Raw genomic sequence first — 18,583 nt, 5'->3', positions numbered from 1 at the left:
CTTTCTTCCTCAACTTTCTCCAAAGCCAGTGTCCTTGCTATCACTGACACATGAGAATGGTCTTGGTAAGTAGGAAACCCAAGGCTTTCTGTTTCATAGATTTCTAGAGAAGTGACCTGTACACCAAAGGCTGAATACTTGCCTAACTCTGGTCTGTGACTTTTGCTATGATTTATTGATATATTTCTGGTTGATCTTATTCTACGAGAGATTCAAGGCAAGATTCTTACAAGAATATATAGGCAAACAGACAAACAAAAACCTTGGGACCAGAATAAATACCAATCAGAATAAAAGAGTAAGACCAGTGGGCAGCAAGAACAACAGACTCATACGTCTTACACATCTGTTAAAATTGAGTTGCAACAATGGCTGTGGACTTACTTCCCCAAATTAGAGAACTGACTTGCTGGAGGTTAAATGAGCCCCCAATTGGGACATAGATGTTGGGATTTCTAAAAGTCCTCTGTAATAAATACACTGCCTTAGGCTTCTCCTTTAGGGCATAAATTAAGCCAGTTTATTGATACAATCAAAGGTATTCATGTGTAGAACTATTGTCTTAAGAATTCTGACAAAATTCTAAGCAGGGTAGAGGCTTTGTATGAAGTGGTGGCTCCTCCAGGTCCAAGAGTGGGCCAATACCAGGAGGCAGCTCAGGGAAGAAAAATAAGCTTGGGCTTTAAAAATCAGAGATACCTGATATTAGCGGCATAGCTTTGAGGGAGTTATTTAGTCTGTGAGTCCCTGAGATTGGTTTCCCATCAATAAAAAAACAAAAACAATGAATACTTCCTCTGATCCCACACAACTATGAGGACTACCATAAACTGTCCTGTTCAATTATTGGCACCAACTGAGCTAATTATTGAGTACCTCCTATGTGCCAGGCCCTGGTCTCCAGGCTTAGTTTGGATTATCTTGTGGAGCCACTCAACGAGCGTAGGAAGTAAGACTATCCCCAACCCACAAATCATCAGGAAACAGGTTTTTCTGCTAGAAAATGGCAGATCCAGGTTGCACACAGAGCAGTCTAAAATCAAGGCCCTCCCTCTCACCGGAAACACCACCCTGCATCCCACATGGTCAGTGCAACACACATTTAACTTATTTCTTGATCTTTAAAGGCTTGCACAAACATCTCCTTAGGAAAAGACCCAAGACAAACCTTTCAAATGGGTGCCTTCCATGGACTATTTGGTCACAAGGTCCTTTGCATTCGAGCAGCAATTCTTCTTCCTCTGGGGAAATCAGAAGACATATGGAGAAGGATTAGAACTTTTTTTTTTATCATTTCATTCCTAATTTCTGATATGAGAACACCTGAAGAGTTAATAACTTGCTACTGAATAGAAAATGCTCTTAGAGAATGTTCTAGAAGCCTACATTGTACATGACCACCTGACAGATACATTGACCCACCTTTAGGATCCAGCTCAAGCATTCCCCCACTTTCTTATATCATCACTAACTTTCCTCTCAGAGTTCGAGAGCTTGGCATCTGATGACACCTCATTTTTACATATGTGTGTTTTGCCAAAACTCACTTCCACAAACATTCATGTTGACAAAACACAAGAATCAAGACTGAGATCAGGTGAGGACAAAGATGAATCAGATACAACTTTTGCTTCTTCCAAAAGTTTTTGAGTTATGTAAGTGCCGCAGGAGAGGTTCAAGAAGATGGAGAAAGCCCCTCCACTTTGGGGATTGGGAAGGACCATCCTAAGGGAGGTGGGATTTAAAGTAGGTCTCACGCACTTGCTAGGATTTGGGCTGGTCTGGAAGCAGTAGCGGAGACAGGACTAGACACCGGGATCAGGGCGTGTCGGGGCACGCCTGGGACACTGGCTGTGTTTGTTCGGTGTGCATGATGGGGAACACTGGAAGGATTTTTGGTGAGGAAGTACTACGATCAGAGTCATTACGAATGAAGTAATGATTTGGTGAATTAGAGAAGAGATGGGCAGAGGTGTAATATCAGATCCTAAGGTATTTTATTAGTTCAGTAAATTGGAAAAAGGGCATGCGCTAAGGTCATAATTCTGGAAACGGGAAGGAAAGGTAGAGGCTTATTAGTTCTGGCAGAAAAGAAACAATGTCAGAGTTGTTCAGTTTTCCTTCCTCCAGGCCCAAAGCATTTATTAAGTCTGCAGTAGGTGCTTGATGAGTTCTAACAGATTGGTAATTTGGGAATGCTTTGTTCCACTCCAGCTGAGAGCTGTTTCTGATGGAAGATGGGTTATGTATGGACGGTTGGAAATGTAAGAACATAATACAGAAGGCAGAGAGCTACAGGGCTTTAACTCCTGGGGGAAAAAAATCCTTCTTAAATTTACTGACTGATTATAGGCAGGCTTAGTGGTTAAGAAATGCTAAGTGCTTTTAAGCATGAAATAATTAAAAGAGATAAGTAAAAGTCTAGGAAAGACTTTTAAAACAGAAGTTAGATTTAAATAGTAAATAGCTGGGGATAAGACTAAAATTTTGAACATAAATTTAAATTCTGATTTTATGGGACATATCAGAACCAAAATTATGCCAAAAATGAATCTTCAGGAAAAATCTAGTCTTAATATTTGCTTTAAAAATAAAATACATTAAGCCTGAATACTGGCATTCAGTAACACCAAAATTGTACAGTCCATAAAGAGTTCTGGAAACATCATCAGGTCCCCTTGGCCCAGAAGCCCATTATCCAGCAGGATAGCGGAGCGGCGAAGCTTTGCTCAGACTCCAGAGCCTGCCTGTCTACACTGGGATGCTAGCTCCATCACCTCACCTGGTGGGATCCTGTACAAATACTTAGCCCTGTCCTCTGTTTCCTCATCTACAGGAGGAAAATAACAGTACCCGTTTCAGAAAACTGGTATGGGGATTAAAAAAATTAATTTTTGTAAAGCAGTTAGACCAGTGCCTGGCCTAGTCCCATACAATTATAACTTTAACGATAACTAACTAGATTTCTACAATGGAATTTATTTTTTTTCAAATCCTCATCATTCCTGAAATATCTTTTCTCCCAGGTACCAACAGTTGGATGGAATAACAAAAAGGTGATTTTTGTTGTTGTTATGTGGTTTAAAAAATATTTTAAGCCCTTTTAAACTGTATAATGTCATTATTTATCTGCCGTGGTTTCCATATTGTCCTACCACGTCAAAGTGTATTTGGATACCAATAAGCTTGGATAAAAATACATTGGTGGAAAATTGGCCCAAAATAGGTTGGTAACCCTAATAAGCAGTTTATGTAGTCTGGGTGAGGTACCAACTAGGTAAAAAGTCTATTTTTACTTGACATCAGTACCAATTATCAAGGAAAGGTATATTCAGACACAAATAAAACTTAGTACTGATGCTGAATTTAGAAGTAAAGTTAATTTCAATAAAAACTGGATGTGGAAAAAATGAGTACCTGAAGCATAGTCATTCCAAGGTTTGTTGGTCAGTGAAAAAGCTCCATTCCAAAACCCCGGGGAGTAGGGAGGATGCGGAGTAGAGACGGAGGAAATGAAAGTGTATCAAATGCACACGACTCCAGGGCAGGCGTCTTACCTGATGCTCAAGTCAGACCTTTCCCAATGAGGCCCAAAGGCAGAGGTTACTCACTGCCGCTCTATACCTCTTGGCCAGTTAAACATCCTAAATGTTTAGTTGAGTTACTTAAATGTTACACTTTGGTTCTGAATTATTTGGATAATTCATACGGAGGTGGGTAGAGAAAGTCTGGAGGAGGCTGTTGTAGTAATTCAGAGGAGAGGTGTCATGTGCCAGGACAACGAAGGGGATGGAGAAGGTTAGAGAGATTCTAGAAGTAATTAGGGAAAATAATGCACAGAACTTGGAGATACTTTACACATGAGATGGGAGGATTGAAGGGAGGGAGGAAACAACAAAGCTGGGGGAGTTGGGGGGGTGCCTGGTTTAGGCTGCTTAGTGGGGGCTGTTCTGGGAGGATGGTGGGGGACGAGGGGAGGTGGGGAAGATGCGTTCAGTCCGGTTTAGGACTGCAGAGGTCCAAATGGAGATGTCAGGTACACAGGAGGTGTGCGGATCTGAAGCTTAGGAAAGGAATCTGTGCCGAAGGGACAGATGGGCTGCCAGGCACAAGTGGCAATTAAAACAATAAAAGTAGATTAGGGATTTTATTGTACAAAGTTAACACAGAGTGTGGGCTTCATTTTTGTCAACAAGGACTCAGGAAAAAAGGGAAAACAAAGAGAGAGAAAGAGAGAGAGAGAGGGAGGCAAACCAGGAAACAGACTTAGTGATAGACAACAAACTGAGGGCTGATCCAGGGAGGCGGGCGGGGTGGGGCAGGAAGGGGGGTGCTTGTGCTGAGCACTGGGTATTGCATGAAAGTGATGAACTACTAAGTCCTGCACCCGAAGCTAAGACTACGCTGTATGTTAAGTAACTTGAATTTAAATAGAAACTTGAAAAAAAAAACGATTAAAAAAAAAAAAAAAACCACAAGTACTCAGGGCATCTTCATTCAGTCTTTGGTAATAGTGTCCTTCACATATATTTATATTATGATCTGGATCAACCTGAGTATTACAGTTTTTTGGTGCCCAGACTGGACTGGAGGTAAGCATAACGGTTAAAATTCTGAGTTCTGGGGGTGCCTGAGTGGCTCAGTGGTTGAGCATCTGCCTTCGGCTCAGGTTGTGACCCCGGAGTCCTGGGATCAAGTTCCACGTCGGGCTCCATGCATGGAGCCTGCTTCTCCCTCTGCCTGTGTCTCTGCCTCTCTGTGTGTGTGTCTCTCGTGAATAAAAAAAATAAAATCTTTTTTAAAAAAATTCTGAGTTCTGTTTTAAGAAGGCATATTTATCCTGAATGTAAGGTAACCTATGTTCACCAAAATGTTGTATATTTATGTATCCTAGACTACGATGTGTGTGTGTGTGTGTGTGTGTGTGTGTGTGTGTGTGTAGTACGGGGATGTAATTTATTTTATAATGGGTACAATGATTGAATAATATAATAAATAGTTATGCTGAAAATAATATCTCCTAAACAACATACGAAGCATTTATTTTTTAAAAACCCACACACAAAAAAGCATTTTAAGCAATTCAACACTAGCACTAGCACAAGATTGAAGACTGTGAGAGATGGAAGTAGACAGGACCCCCTATGAGGCTAAGAAGCTTCTAGTCTCTTATCATCAAAAGACTAAGGTCAGCTAGGAAAGGAAAGGAAAAGCAACAGGCCTTGGTTACCTGTGTGGTGAGTCTGGAGTGGAGCTTGTGGTCTGACAGCCAAGGATGCTTGAGAGCTTCGCTTGCACTTATTCTCCAACTAAAGGGAAATTCAGAAAGCTGTTAGCCAAGACACACCAAGGAGGCCTGAATCTGTCATTCACCTCAGCTCTGCCCATTGTCTTTAGGAGACCAGATGGCCAAATGTCAAGTTCACAGGCAATGCTATCTTTTCTAGAACTATCTTGGACAGTTGTAGGTTACCACCAAATCAAGTCGGGGTAACAACAGCAGTAAGACAAGTGAGGCAAGTAATTCAAAATTCTTGTTCCTAATTGAACATCTACTTTCCAATACAAGTAACCATTTCTTTCATGCAATGTTTGAGCTTCATGAATTGAACCTCTGTCCATCAGTGGGAAAATAAATGTTTACTTACTCTCGCAAGAGCAAAATGCTGCAATGATTCTTGATAATCACAAAAGTGATTTATATATTAAAATGCTTGAATAATATGTATCACTAACTTTTCAATTGAGAAATTCTGGGGGCGTCTGGGTGGCTCAGTTGGTTAAGCACCCAACTCCTGGTTTTGGCGCAGGTCATGATCTCAGGGTCATGAGATCAAGCCCCACATCAGGGTCTGCAACACACAAACATAGAGTCTGTTTGGGATTCTCTTTCCCTCTCCCTCTGCTTCTCCCGCTCATTCTCTCTCAAATTAAATTAATAAATCTTTAAAAAAAATTTTTTTGAAGACTTAAATAGATGAAGAGTTAATATAAGTATGGAGAGAGAGTACATTAGACACCTTTACAAAACAACTATATCCTTTTGAGCCGGCAAATGTTTATACAATTTAAAAAATAACAGGAGAATTATAAAGATTATATAATATTCTAATTTCAAGTTTTGTAAACTTATCTTGAGTGCTAACGTTTATCACATTAAACCAAATAACCTTTCAAAATAAAAACTCTAAGTGAGCACAACAATCTGGAATCTATTTCTGAAACAGTATCAAGAAAGTAGTTTCCAACAGTCATGGAATTTCTGTTTGCAGATTGCTTCAGTAAAATTGCTTCATCAGATACCAAATATTTAAGTATGAGACTCAAAGAGACGATAACTCTTTAATCCATGAAGGAAGGTTTAAGAACTTGGTGACAACATCACCATTAGTGAGATTTTAAACAGGCAGGTATAATTTTTTAAAAACTCGTGACCTCAACAACCTCAGATGGAAGTGCCATTTTGTTCCGTATTGGACCCCTAGTAGCATTTCAATAGCTGACAGTGCCAAAAAATTATTATTTCTGCCCTATAGTAATGCAAACTTCTGAAAGTTGACTATTAAAAAGTTAGCAATAACATAGTACTAATAATTAAATTTTTAATGCAATTTCATATTTATTTTGTGTCCAGAAATACATTCTATGAGAGTGGTGTCAGGTGTTGACCTTAGTTTCAGCCAACTATTGATTTGAATACTCAGGCAGGTGTCACTCTGCCCAAATGTGTAACTACCCCTCCGAAGGTGTCACCCAGACCAAAGGAAAGGGCAGGGCCTGGCACTGGAGGCCAACAGGCATGGTTCTGACTCTGCCTTGTGCTCTGCAACTGCTTCACTGCTCTCAGCCCCTGTTTCCTCATTTAATTCAATCACATAACACATAAAAGTTTATTTGTCAGATAGATTCTCAGTAAATGTAGAGCTCACCCACCAAAGATTTGATAGAATTGACATTTTTCCATCTGTTCACTGCCTGGTGTTCAGTGACATACAAATAATAATCATAATAGTAACATCAGCTGTTGTGACTTCCCATTAAAGATCAAACCCATGTCTGTGCAGTGCCCCCTCCTCAGGCTGACACCCCCAGCCTGGCTAAGTCCTCCTTACCTCCTAGGACCCAGTCCTGACTGACCCTTTTCAATAAATTCTATCTGCATTAACTGCATTGCATTATATCTTTTTAATAAATATCTATCTCTTCCCCTAGATCATGGGTTCCCTAAAGGCAGGGATTGGACTTTACACAACTGTTCTCGATGCCCCAGACACGTTTCTTGGCAATTGTAGATAAAGCACCTCCGTTGTGTCAGGCACTGCTCTAGCCTCACGCTGCTTCTTTAACCCCCAACTTCCAAGTACACCCTCCTATCTATTCAAGGTCATGTTTGTTAATAACTTAAAAACCATAAAGATGATAAAACAATGAAGCAAGTATTGAAAATCCTAAATGGTATTTACCATTCTTATGTTTTAGATATAAAACCATCTGAAACAGTGTTTTTGCCCCTGCCTGTAATTCTAAAGTGTAAGCGCCCTATGTTTCAAGGTCATTCTTCTTCATCTGCTGAAAAAAATTTTTTAAGATTTTATTTATTTATTTGGGAGAGACGGCACAGGCAGGGGAGAGGGAGAGGGAGAAGCAGACTGCACTGAGCAGGGAGCCCGATGCAGGGCTTGATCCCAGAACCCTGAGCTGAAGGCAGACACTGAACAGACTGAGCCACCCAGGTGCCCACATCTGCTGAATTTTGAATCAATGTGGTTTTACACATTAAAAAGTAGAAGGCCATGTAATATGGAAGAGTTAAATGTGCAGCCTGAGGGGAAGGTTGACATGTTCGACTCTCAGTTCTGCATTGACCAGCCGTATGACCTTGGGCATACTATTTAGAATCTCATCCATAAAATAGTAATGATAATCCCCACCTTCTGGAAATGGATGGGGACTAAAAGCCAGGCCTATGAAGCATGTGGCATAGTCTGGCCCACTGTTGGTTCTCAAGTGACATGATAGTTAAGTGTCCAGCTACACAGAGACGGATATGTGCTTCGGAGATGTGAAAGGGGTTATGGAAATAACTTATCCCACACCCTTCATTTTGAGGCCCAGCAAGAGGCCCTAATTGCTGGAGCCTTATTGCAAAAGACAGAAGGAAGGGAAGATTTTATAGCCCCTTTCAAGTCTCATGACCAAACCAATCCCTGATCTCCATAAACAAAGTCAAGAGCATCAAACGCCTTCCAACTTTGCATGGACAGTGGAGATGTCACTAACGGAATTCGGGAATGATTTACATGAATTGTGGTAGCCTATGCTCCCCCATTTCTCTCCTTATTCCAGAGCCCAGAACAAACTTGGGTTACCTCTTCTCCTTAATCAGAAGCTTAGAGATAAACTCCCTGGCCTCCTCCGAGATGTCCTGAAACTCTTCATCCTCTAAGTCCCACCTGCAGGCCAGGATGTTGTTCAGGGTCTCAGCATCATTATCACCCAGGAAGGGGGACAAACCACTAAGCCTGTAAGACACAGGATCCAGAGTGAGTCTTGTTTAAATAGCTTCAAACCCTTTACAAATAGGTTGCTTTTTCTTGGTTTGTCGTTTAAAACTGAGAGAAGGCGAATAACCTGATAATTAAACATAATTTTCCAATGTATTTTTGCAATCAAGAAAATGCCGCACTCCCCCACCCCGGCCCCTAATTAAACACCTGCAGCTCTGGGGTGAGCAGCCACACTGAAATATGAATCTCTAAGGATAGCACAACTTCCTTTTTAAAGCGTTTACCGCTGCTAAAGTCTGCCCCACATTCAGATGGCAAACACCAACGTGTCACCCTTGAGGAGTAAGGCTAGCAGTAGTCATTTAGGAGATAGGACACAAGTTGCTTTCTAATTACTTTTAGGGTATTAAGTGGAGTCCTAAGAGTTGGAGGGATTACAAATAGACATACATTTACTTTTTCTGCTGATGCAAGGGGAAGAATTTATGTCTTTCACCCACAGGATTCACAGAGCCTAGAAAGTGACTCAATATGGCAGGACATTATTTATTTTTTAAAAGACCTACAATTGGGCTATTTTTCCTATCTGCAAGTGTCAGAGAGACTGAGATCTGCTTACAGCATATAGGCAATGACGCCCACACTCCACATGTCAGTGGGAAAGGAAACAAAATCATAGTTCACGACTTCAGGGGCAAGGAATTCTGGAGTTCCAAAGTTCACCTTCAGCTTCTCTCTCGGTTTGTATCTGAAATTCAAGGAACAAAGTGGAGAGATGGAAAGGGTCAGTCAAAAAGCAACCATCGTAGAAACTGCAAAGATGCAGTCTATAAGACAGAAATAACTTCAGCCACACAGGAAATTTTAAATACACAGGCTTTAGAGGAAATCGCGTATTTAGTCACAAGTTAAAAACTTGTGAAGGAGTCAGGAGTTTAAGAGTCACAATTCATACTATAAAACCTTAATAATCTGGAACAGTGGTGGAGGAAGCCAGTGAGAATAACTAGAAACACTGAATTGCAGAACACAATGAAAGGAAAACTGACACAACCCTTGCCATGTCGATGGCTTGAATATACCCATATTAATGAGTAAATGAAATGCAATAATTTGCATCCTTTCAAATTCTCCACTAATATTATATGTGCTGAGGCCCACATATAAACTCTGTTCACGTAAGAAGCTTACGGAACACTTAGCAACCTTGTTGACACTCTTCATTTTTTTAAAGCAAATCTTCTCTTTACAAACAGAACAAATATACAAGACTAAGACAAACTTAGAAATTCTAAGCTAATGTCTCCAAATTTCATAACCTCACTGTATTAGATTTTAAGTTTTCTGATGTTTTATTGGATACACTTGTAGAAGCCTCTAAACATTCCAATTCCGAAGTCAGCAAGGTAAGGCCGGGATATAATTTTTGTCAAGTTAGTTCTAAATGAGAGTCTGAAGCCAAAGAGGTGTATCAGATTTATCTTTGCAAAGAAAGGGCACCATCCTGCTCCCTGCCTCCGTTCATATACCTATGCCCAAACACACATACCTTCTGGCCAATCCAAAATCAATAATTTTTATTTGCTTAGCATCCCGATTCACACACAGGATATTCTCAGGCTGCCAGGAGAAAGAGACACATTAGCAATGAAAACAACCATCATTCACTCAAATTGTCCTCGAACCACAACTAAAAATACAACGATGCTCAGGAAAAACATATCAGGCCTTTCACTTTGGGTCTGGCTTGTCTGTGTGGGTATTTTCTCCTTTAATTTTGTGGTGGATGAGGTTGTGGGTACCCTGCCAACCTTGCATTACCCTGCCTGTCCCTCTCTCTGGTTCTCCAGTTTACCATAATGCGTGAGTTCAGGCAGAGGCCTCTCCGAGGGAAGAAAGACAAGGAGGCTGCTTCAGGGCCTTCCAAACGGACCGGTGGAGGCGGTCTCGGACTTGACGTCTGCCCCCCCCCCTAAAATTATTAAGTATGAATTTCCCTTTCTTGGAGGAATATCTTTCCCGAGGATTTATGAGCTCCAGGAGAAATGGCCTGATTCATTTGAACAGCCACACTGAGTACACAATATAATGTGGATACTCGTGACCTCCAGATTTTCCCTTTGCGCTTAGGCTATGGGAAAGTCCTGTGTAAAGGGAAGACATCCTCCTCGTTCATTCTTCGTGCTCAGCAATTCCAAAGTTTCGCTGAGTGTGTTTCCAGTGCCCAAACCCTTGACTAAGTGTTCCCTTGGAGTTTAACTCAGGTAAGGCTCAGCTCCGTCAAGCCAACAGTCTTGGGGGAAGTGGAAGAGGGAGAAGCGTAGACAGTAGTAGAGCAATGCAACTCAGCGTTTGTAGAACATCTTACAGGTGTGCCTGTGTCTGTTAGGTCGGAAAAAATGAGGTCCGAGAGAAATAGGGAATTTGATTGAAAGCCTAGGTCAACCATAAAAAAAGAGAAATCAAGTTTTTGAAGAATTGCTTGGAACTCTCAAGCTCTAGTCCCAATTCATCCCTGAGAGCTGGGGTGCATTTGTTGATTGCTGAATCCCAGGACCCCGTGTCCCATTTAGGTGGGGTCACAGCTGCCCCTCCCCTGCCTGTCCGGGTAGAGAGGAGGTTCAAATGAGATCAGAAACTAAAAAGCCCTGAAAGAAATGATGTAGTGTCTCCTTATCAACACTCAGGGGTCCATTTGGTTGGCATAACGTCTTTCGAAGCCCTTTTCTAAAACATCTCTAAAACTGATGTCTATGAGTAAAAGCTGTTTATAAACAAGTGGATGCTCTGTAAGAACATTTGGTTTTGTGCTTAGATAACTGATTAATCATGTATAAAGCTGTCCAATTGTCAAAGGATACTATGACATAAAAATGTGTTCACAGCTTTGAGGGCACTTGAAAAAGTCAAAAAAATTTTTTCTAACCATGAAATGAAAGCATATTCATTGACTAAGATTTGCAAAACACAGAAAAATGTAAAGGAGGCCATTTTTCATTTTTAAGTCACCTATAATCTCCCCTCCATGGTGACAAGCACTCTTAATATTTTTGGCCATTTTCCTTCCACGGAGCTTTCTGCAAGGGATGAGTGGTCCTTAATGACCCATCCAGCTGTCGCCTTTACTATTATCTTTGCCTACAAGCCATAACTAAAATTGCCCATTGCAAGTCCTCAATCAATGCTATGAAGCCACATACAGAGTTATTTGACTTACGGTAGGTCAGGTCCTAGTTTTAGTTGCCAATCAAATCCCTGTAGGGCTATCTGTGGAATATATACACTCAGCGAAAACGCTCCATGGCAATACACAGTATCAAACTCAGTTCGAAGCCAAGGGCTTGGCTAATGATTTTCAACCTCTGACTGTCTTTTATATACTACTTCCTCCTGCCCCGTGAATGGGAGGGGTAGTGCCCATAAATCAGGACAGTGAGGCAAGTTAAGTTATAAGAAGAGAGAACCGTGGAAACCCATTTAAGGAAGTTAAATTTATTTAGCTCTACAATCCCCGATGACTTGCAGTCGGTGGTATGTTATATAGAATATATATTTTATCTCACGGTCATGCTGTGCAAACGGAGAAATGAGAAAATGATTGTGCCACACAAGAAGGGGCAATTTATGATACTTAGCCCCACTATTAGACCTGATCAGAGTTATTGAGCCTGGGTCTTTCACTGGTTCTAACTATGTACAGTCAAATTCTAGGACTTCATAATGGGGGAGAGATCAAACGGGAGGAGTCATTACATAAGAGAAGAAAGGCAGGTGGTTTGGCTCTCCACTATTCCAGAGGCTCTCCACCATGTCCAAAGTGGTGCTCACCCCACCCGCACCACCCTTCTGGGCTCCTGAGCATGTTAGCACCACCCTTCTGGCTGCCCTGTATCCCATTCTGCTATAGGTCTCTATTTGGTGCTCTAGCATGCCCACAGAAAAACAAATCCCTGAAGTCCAGCACCTCCTAAAAGACTTTGAGACTGCTAAGGATACTTGGAGAGCTGGAAAATTTGGCTACCACTAGGGACTTCTGAGTTAGCTAAAATCCTCCCACCTATTTATTCTAAAAATGAAAGGGATGCAACAAGGATGCCGTGATGGTGGGAGTGGTGGTGGTGGTAGTTCTATTTCTAATCCTTTAGGGAAAGCATCTCCCTAAATGTGGATTCCTTTAACACAGGCAAGTTAGAAGAATCCGAACAGCAGTCCCTGAAAATGGAGGTGTGCAAATATTAGGGGGTGACATTGCTGGGGATGGGGAGAGGACGATCAGAATCCAGGTTTTTATTAATTCCCAAATATGTACCTCATAACAGCATACATTTCCCAAGCTGGCATGGGGTACCGGACAGGGCCCACTGATCCATAGGAGGGGGAGGTGGCAAGGGTCTCATACCAAACAGAACACACCCTACCTTCAGATCCAAATGGAGAATGTACATCTGATGCATGTGTCTTATGCCCTCACATATCTGCTTGATGAAGAGGATGGTGTCAAACTCGGTCAGATTGTAGTTGTCATCGATGATGCGATCGAACAGCTCCCCTCCATCCACACTGCAGAGAGAAGAGGCGTGAAGCCCTGAGTGTGACTCCTTCAGGAACACAGCTATTTCTTGGAGCAAGCAGCTGGCTGATCAAACTCCCCTAACTCTTCCAACAGGTGTGTAGACACAGTGACCTCTCCAGCCCCGTCGCTATCTCCGCCAGATGATGCTTGTGCTGAAGGCCCTTATTTTAATTACCATCAACTTCACAACTGGGCAGCCTCAAGGTGCCTGTCATCCAGTGGCTGGAGTGAACCCACATCTGCCATCTCCTGACATATATGGAAGATAAAGAGGATCCTACAGAGGTAGAGAGAGGAATCCCAAATACCAAGCAAAGGCCAAACAGGGTCTCCTCGGGCTACTTTCGGTGTTAACGTGCTCCTATGTGCTTCTGATGCTGGACATTTTATTACCCAAAATTCCTATTGCACAATGATCAACAAAACCCCAAGTGGAGGAAAGAATGAACTGAAGCACAACACTGATTCAGTGTTAGTTAGAACTACTCTCTTATTAGATACTTGTTAATTTTTTATAAAAGTGAATTTAAATGGAAGTTTCTTAGCCCTAATTATTAAGAATTTGATGTGAACTTTGTATCAGTGATTAGGTCGAAAAGAAAATGTGGTTCAAGAACCACTTCCCTTCAGGTTAACCCGAGTAGTATTGAGGTTGGCTGTTTGACATGTAGCTTAGATACAAAGCTACACCTATGCTGTCATTCTACTTCTCAGTGACATCACACATGGAGATGTGTTTTCCTGTGTGCTTTTCCTTCTGAAACTGATGCAGTTGTCTGACACACGCCAATCAGAATCAGGGGTGCACCAAACAGGGATCCAGCAATTTCTGAAGCAGGATAGAGCGGCAGCCACATAGTCACGGATGCCGTGGGGCGCTCCAGATGCGTGCGTGCAGCTGTGCAGGGGAGGGGATGGGGGCAGAGGAAAACACGTACTACTCCATGACCAGGACAATGTCATTCTTAGACTCAAAGGCATCGTAAAGCTGGATGAGGTTCACGTGATCCAGCTGGTTCATGATGTTGATCTCGTTCTTCACTTCATCCTAAGAAGATGAAAAGATGCTTTAGTGAAGAGAAGATGATGGCAAGGAGAGATCCACATTGCACGGCTTTTACCTTATCCTTTGTGCCTCTGGTCTTGATGATCTTGGCTGCCAGCTTCAGACCTGTTGCTTTCTCCTCACACTTGTGAACCTGGCCAAAGCGCCCCCTGCCAAAGAAGAGCATGTGGCACAGCGTGAGGGGAAGCCAAGTGGAAGACACGGTTGTCCCGGGGCATTTCTCTTTTTGGGTTAACCTGTGAATGCAGCCAATAAATTTCTAAAATGATGTCAAAGTGTGGTCTATCAGTCACAGGCATCAGAATCCACTGAGGGGTTTCCTGGCCCTACCCCAGACCTGCTGAGGCACAAATGCAAGGTGAGGTCCCAGAATCTGCATTTTCATGACGTTCCTTGGTGATTCATATGCACCCTAAAATGTGGGAACTTCTGTTATAGAAAAAAACAAAATCTTTCTGAATCCACTTGAAGGTAATAGGCTGGGCTTTGTGAGCCTATGAACAGTACAGGCTATAGGTCAGGCATGTAAAATTATTTTTGGAAACTGCATATAAATAAAGTAATAACAATATCACATATAGATACGTATAATAAAAATACATATTACATAATCACCCATGAGATTTTACCCTCCTAAAATTGGATATACATTTATATTCACCTTATAGGACAGCTTCTTACAAATGTAATCACATATAGAAGTGCACACTCATGAACGAGCTTAAAATTTGACTCCTTGCTTTGATTCCTGATTTAGTAAGATAGAATGCAGGTGCCTGCTTGCGCAATGTGGCTGTCATGCGGGGGACAAAGGGGAAGCTTCCTGAATGACATTGTGACCCAAAGGCCCACCACAATCTTGGAGGACTGCAGACGTGAGGATGGTGGCAGCAGCTGCCAGAGGCGGGGTGGTGACTGCCACCACAGCCTACTCCACTAGGCAAGACAGATGGGGCTTGGAGAATGTTACTGTAAACACAAGCCACGGGATGACTGTAATTCCAACTACCCTTCCAGGTGTAGTCTCTCCTGGAGCACTTGAACACAGCCCCAGGCACCTCACACGTGGCTGTGGATGAAGAAAATGCCCTGGGGGCACCTGGGTGGCTCAGTGGGTTAAGCGTCTCACTCTCCATTTCAGCTCAGGTCATGATCTCAGAGTCCTGAGATCGAGCCCCTCGTCGGGCTCCCCGCTCAGTGGGGAGTCTGCTTCCCTTCTCTCTCTCTCTCCTTCTGCCCTTGCCTCTGCTCTCTCTTGTTCTAAAATGAAAGAAAGAAGAAAGAAAAGAAAAGAAAGAAAGAAAGAAAGAAAGAAAGAAAGAAAGAAAGAAAGAAGAAAAAGAAAGAAGAAAGAAAGAAAGAAAGAAAGAAAGAAAGAAAGAAAGAAAGAAAGAAAGAAAGAAAGAAAGAGCATGCCCTGGGAATTGTCCCAAAGTGCCTTCTGCAGATAACACTCTCCTACAGACAAACTGTGGCCGGCTTGCCCCTGAGGTCCCTGAAGACTCGAGTGAGCTACCGGGTGCAGCTCGTGGGAAGACTCCCATGGCACCTCTTCACGTGTCGGAGCTCCTGGTTGTGCCTCTGCCCTTCCTCGCAGTCCCTATAACCAGCAGACTGAGGAGCAAAGCATCCAGGTGGCTCCTCGTGGCAAAAGAAACGTGGAGCAGGGAGAGGAAGAGGGATTTCATAAATACCAACCACACCCCCAACGATCAAATGCAGAAACACGTACTGTTTCTAGCAGCTACGCATATTTTCCACCTGTTGGTAAGTAAATTTTGTGTATATCAGTATAAATGTTCTGCTTCCTTTTCCTATTTCACATAGAGATGCTGACAGTAGCAAACTTTATAATTTAGCCTTTACATTAGGAGATCGCAAAGGGGGACCGTGACTGGTGTAAAAGAGGAAGGAATATCCCCCAGTAATACACTTGGCCCCTGATGGACTGTGCTCTTCCTTCTTCAGGGAGAGAGTCTGCATTTAGACGTCCTTCAAAAAAAATTCAAATTCTTCAGCGAGGGAGACAATCGAAATGGATAATAGTAATTAATATAGTAACAACATAAATGTAAAACCAACAACAATGAGATAAAAGATTTAATACGTGCCACAAGAAATACAGTGTTCACTCATTTCTACATTTTGTGTCTCTGTTTTCAAGTTTTGGACAGCTTCGAAACCTTCTCACTGGTGACTCACTGGGGCTTCTCCCAATTTCAGACATTACAACATGGGAAGTAAAGCAGATAATAAATGTGGACTTTAGTCACTGTCACCACATCAACCTTTCTGACATCAGTGGTGATTTTCAGAAATGGTTAAAATCTCTTAAAATGTTTGTTTATGATGTTTCTGGTTCTCGGGTCAAGACCAGCAAACATTTATGAAATCCTCAAAATCCGTCTCTTTGAAAACTCTCTTATTTTGTTGAAAGCATATTAAAATTGAGCATGACTTACCCTCCTAATATTTCCGTTCTGCTCACGGTATAAAAACTGTTGACGGCTGCTTGTTTGGCTGTCACGATACGGTGATTAAATGGGGCAGGAGGAGTTGGGACATCATCTAGATGGTGAGAGGAAGAGAAAGGCCATTTGTTAAGCAGTCAGACCTCTTTTTTTGGCACCAGCACTAGGTCTCAGAATAAAATAAAATGCGCCATCTATTTTATTCCTAACAATCCAGGGAATATATGTTTTTATTTCATATTATGGTCTGTAATTCAGGAAGGTGACACCTTGCCATCTTTCAGAAAGAATGTCAGGACCACGAAACTATGGTTTACACCATCTTTAGGACAACTTTTAGAAATGTCACAATAGTTTAAAATCTCCAAACCCAATACAGTCCATATAGATAATCCTCCCAAGCCTGAAACCATTTAAGTTCAAAGATGAGAAATTGCTCGGTTCACTTTTTTTTCTAAAAAAAGCACCACTGATAAGGTCCAATATTTTAATTAAAGGGAAGAGAGAAAGATAGAGTTTCTTCATGTCATTGAAAGGCTTGGTATTATTCTACATTAATTTCCAAAATATTTTAGCTTTTATTTAAGACACATTTAAGACAAAAAAGATAAATTTTTCCTGGCTGGAAGTGAAACCAGTAAAACTGGCTAAGTACATATTCTACAGCTCTCAAATTTCTCCCACTTCCCACCCTTCGGTCTAAGTGTTTAAACTCTAGTCCACGTCACGATTGGCTCTAAAACACATACTCAGTAATGCTCTTCCACCATTCTTTTCACTTTTCCATGGTTTGTTCTCTGTGGGTCTATTCATTTCCTCATTTATTCCATATTTAAGTATTACTGCATGCAGATTCTTACATGCATACAGGGGTACAAGGGGAGGTGAGTAGATAATAACTTTGCTTTAGGAACTTTAAATGTATTCAACGTGTAATTCTTGAGCACTTATCTTGTGCTAGGCACTCTGCCAAGTGTTAATATTTTTAAGAACTCAGATAATAGAAGTCTCCAGAAATCTGATTTGATATAGACATTCATCTCTCTCACCATAAATATGCTGAAAACTAAAGAAGTCATGAAAGAATTCTCTTGGTGGCATTCATTTCTTCAAACCAAAAAAGAAAAAAATAAAGGTGATTGAATTATATACACAAATGGCATCAGTGTGGCATTATGTCTCCTCAGGCTGTTAGGCTAAGGGAGATTTAGTTGGAAATGCTTACTGGAAAAGGTTAAAAAGCTTTAAAAGCCTGAAACAAAAGCATTTCCTACCCAATGGGGTCACCAGATCTTGCTGCCTGGAGGTCTTACTTCCAGCGGACTCCAGGGGTTTGCCTTGGAAGCCTCCTCGGGCTTGTCTGGTTTCCTGTGTCCTAAATGCGTGTCCTTCACCTGGACTCGCTACATCTATTCTGCTTTTTTTGTTGTCCTCTTTGGCGAAGCACTCGTCCATCACCCTCCTCTTGCTGCTGCCAGTGTGCTCCGCTTGCTCAGCACTCTGGAAAATGGGTGCTATTTCTGGGGTTTCCGGGGTTCGTGATGCAGAAATGGCTTCTACATTGCTGATACACCTGGAAAATAAAATCCAGCTGCAGGTCTCAGCATTTCAAGGAGATGGCCTTCAGATGGTCAGAAGTCTTAGACCTAAATAAAGCTTCCTTAACATGGTGTTCTGGTGAAGCTTTATGACAGAGTTGGGCTGTTTCAGCATTTGGGATTAAAAAAAAAAAAAAAAGAAAGAAAGAAGCCTGATTTCCCCATCAAACAACGCAGCACAAGAACAGGTGCAGATAAGTAGGACTCCCAGGACTCTTCCTGTCGACCTTTGCGACTCCAAGTTATTTCACTGACCCTTTACAAAAGCAGTCATTTTATGAATACCTAGCTAATTCGGTCTTCATTCGTTTCACTTCCTTTTCTTATAGAGGAGAGAGATTACTAAATTAAAGTATACTAGAGGAAGC

The 18,583-nt window shown here is 41.8% G+C and overlaps 1 protein-coding gene across 6 annotated transcripts in view; it reads right to left on the bottom strand.

Annotated features, from left to right (window-relative positions):
* The window catches only part of MYLK4 (myosin light chain kinase family member 4), an 87,467-nt gene that overhangs the window by 5,578 nt on the left and 63,306 nt on the right, over nucleotides 1-18,583 (bottom strand). For 2 of the 6 annotated variants that reach the window (XM_072729236.1, XM_072729238.1), the window contains exons 5-14: nucleotides 17,892-18,190; nucleotides 16,609-16,714; nucleotides 14,202-14,295; nucleotides 14,019-14,128; nucleotides 12,926-13,067; nucleotides 10,057-10,127; nucleotides 9,127-9,255; nucleotides 8,370-8,522; nucleotides 5,231-5,309; nucleotides 1,169-1,241 (exon numbers count right to left, since the gene is read on the bottom strand). In XM_072729236.1, the coding sequence (XP_072585337.1) occupies nucleotides 1,194-1,241; nucleotides 5,231-5,309; nucleotides 8,370-8,522; nucleotides 9,127-9,255; nucleotides 10,057-10,127; nucleotides 12,926-13,067; nucleotides 14,019-14,128; nucleotides 14,202-14,295; nucleotides 16,609-16,714; nucleotides 17,892-18,190 (1,231 nt within the window). In that variant the 3' untranslated portion in view covers nucleotides 1,169-1,193. The remainder of the gene's footprint in view (nucleotides 1-1,168; nucleotides 1,242-5,230; nucleotides 5,310-8,369; nucleotides 8,523-9,126; nucleotides 9,256-10,056; nucleotides 10,128-12,925; nucleotides 13,068-14,018; nucleotides 14,129-14,201; nucleotides 14,296-16,608; nucleotides 16,715-17,891; nucleotides 18,191-18,583) is intronic. The other 4 variants (XM_072729237.1, XM_072729239.1, XM_072729240.1 and 1 more) reach the window with 2 other exon arrangements.

The sequence above is a fragment of the Vulpes vulpes genome, chromosome 12 (assembly GCF_048418805.1).
Source record: "Vulpes vulpes isolate BD-2025 chromosome 12, VulVul3, whole genome shotgun sequence".
NCBI classification, from domain to species: domain Eukaryota; kingdom Metazoa; phylum Chordata; class Mammalia; order Carnivora; family Canidae; genus Vulpes; species Vulpes vulpes.
This window is presented reverse-complemented; position numbering and strand designations above follow the sequence as displayed.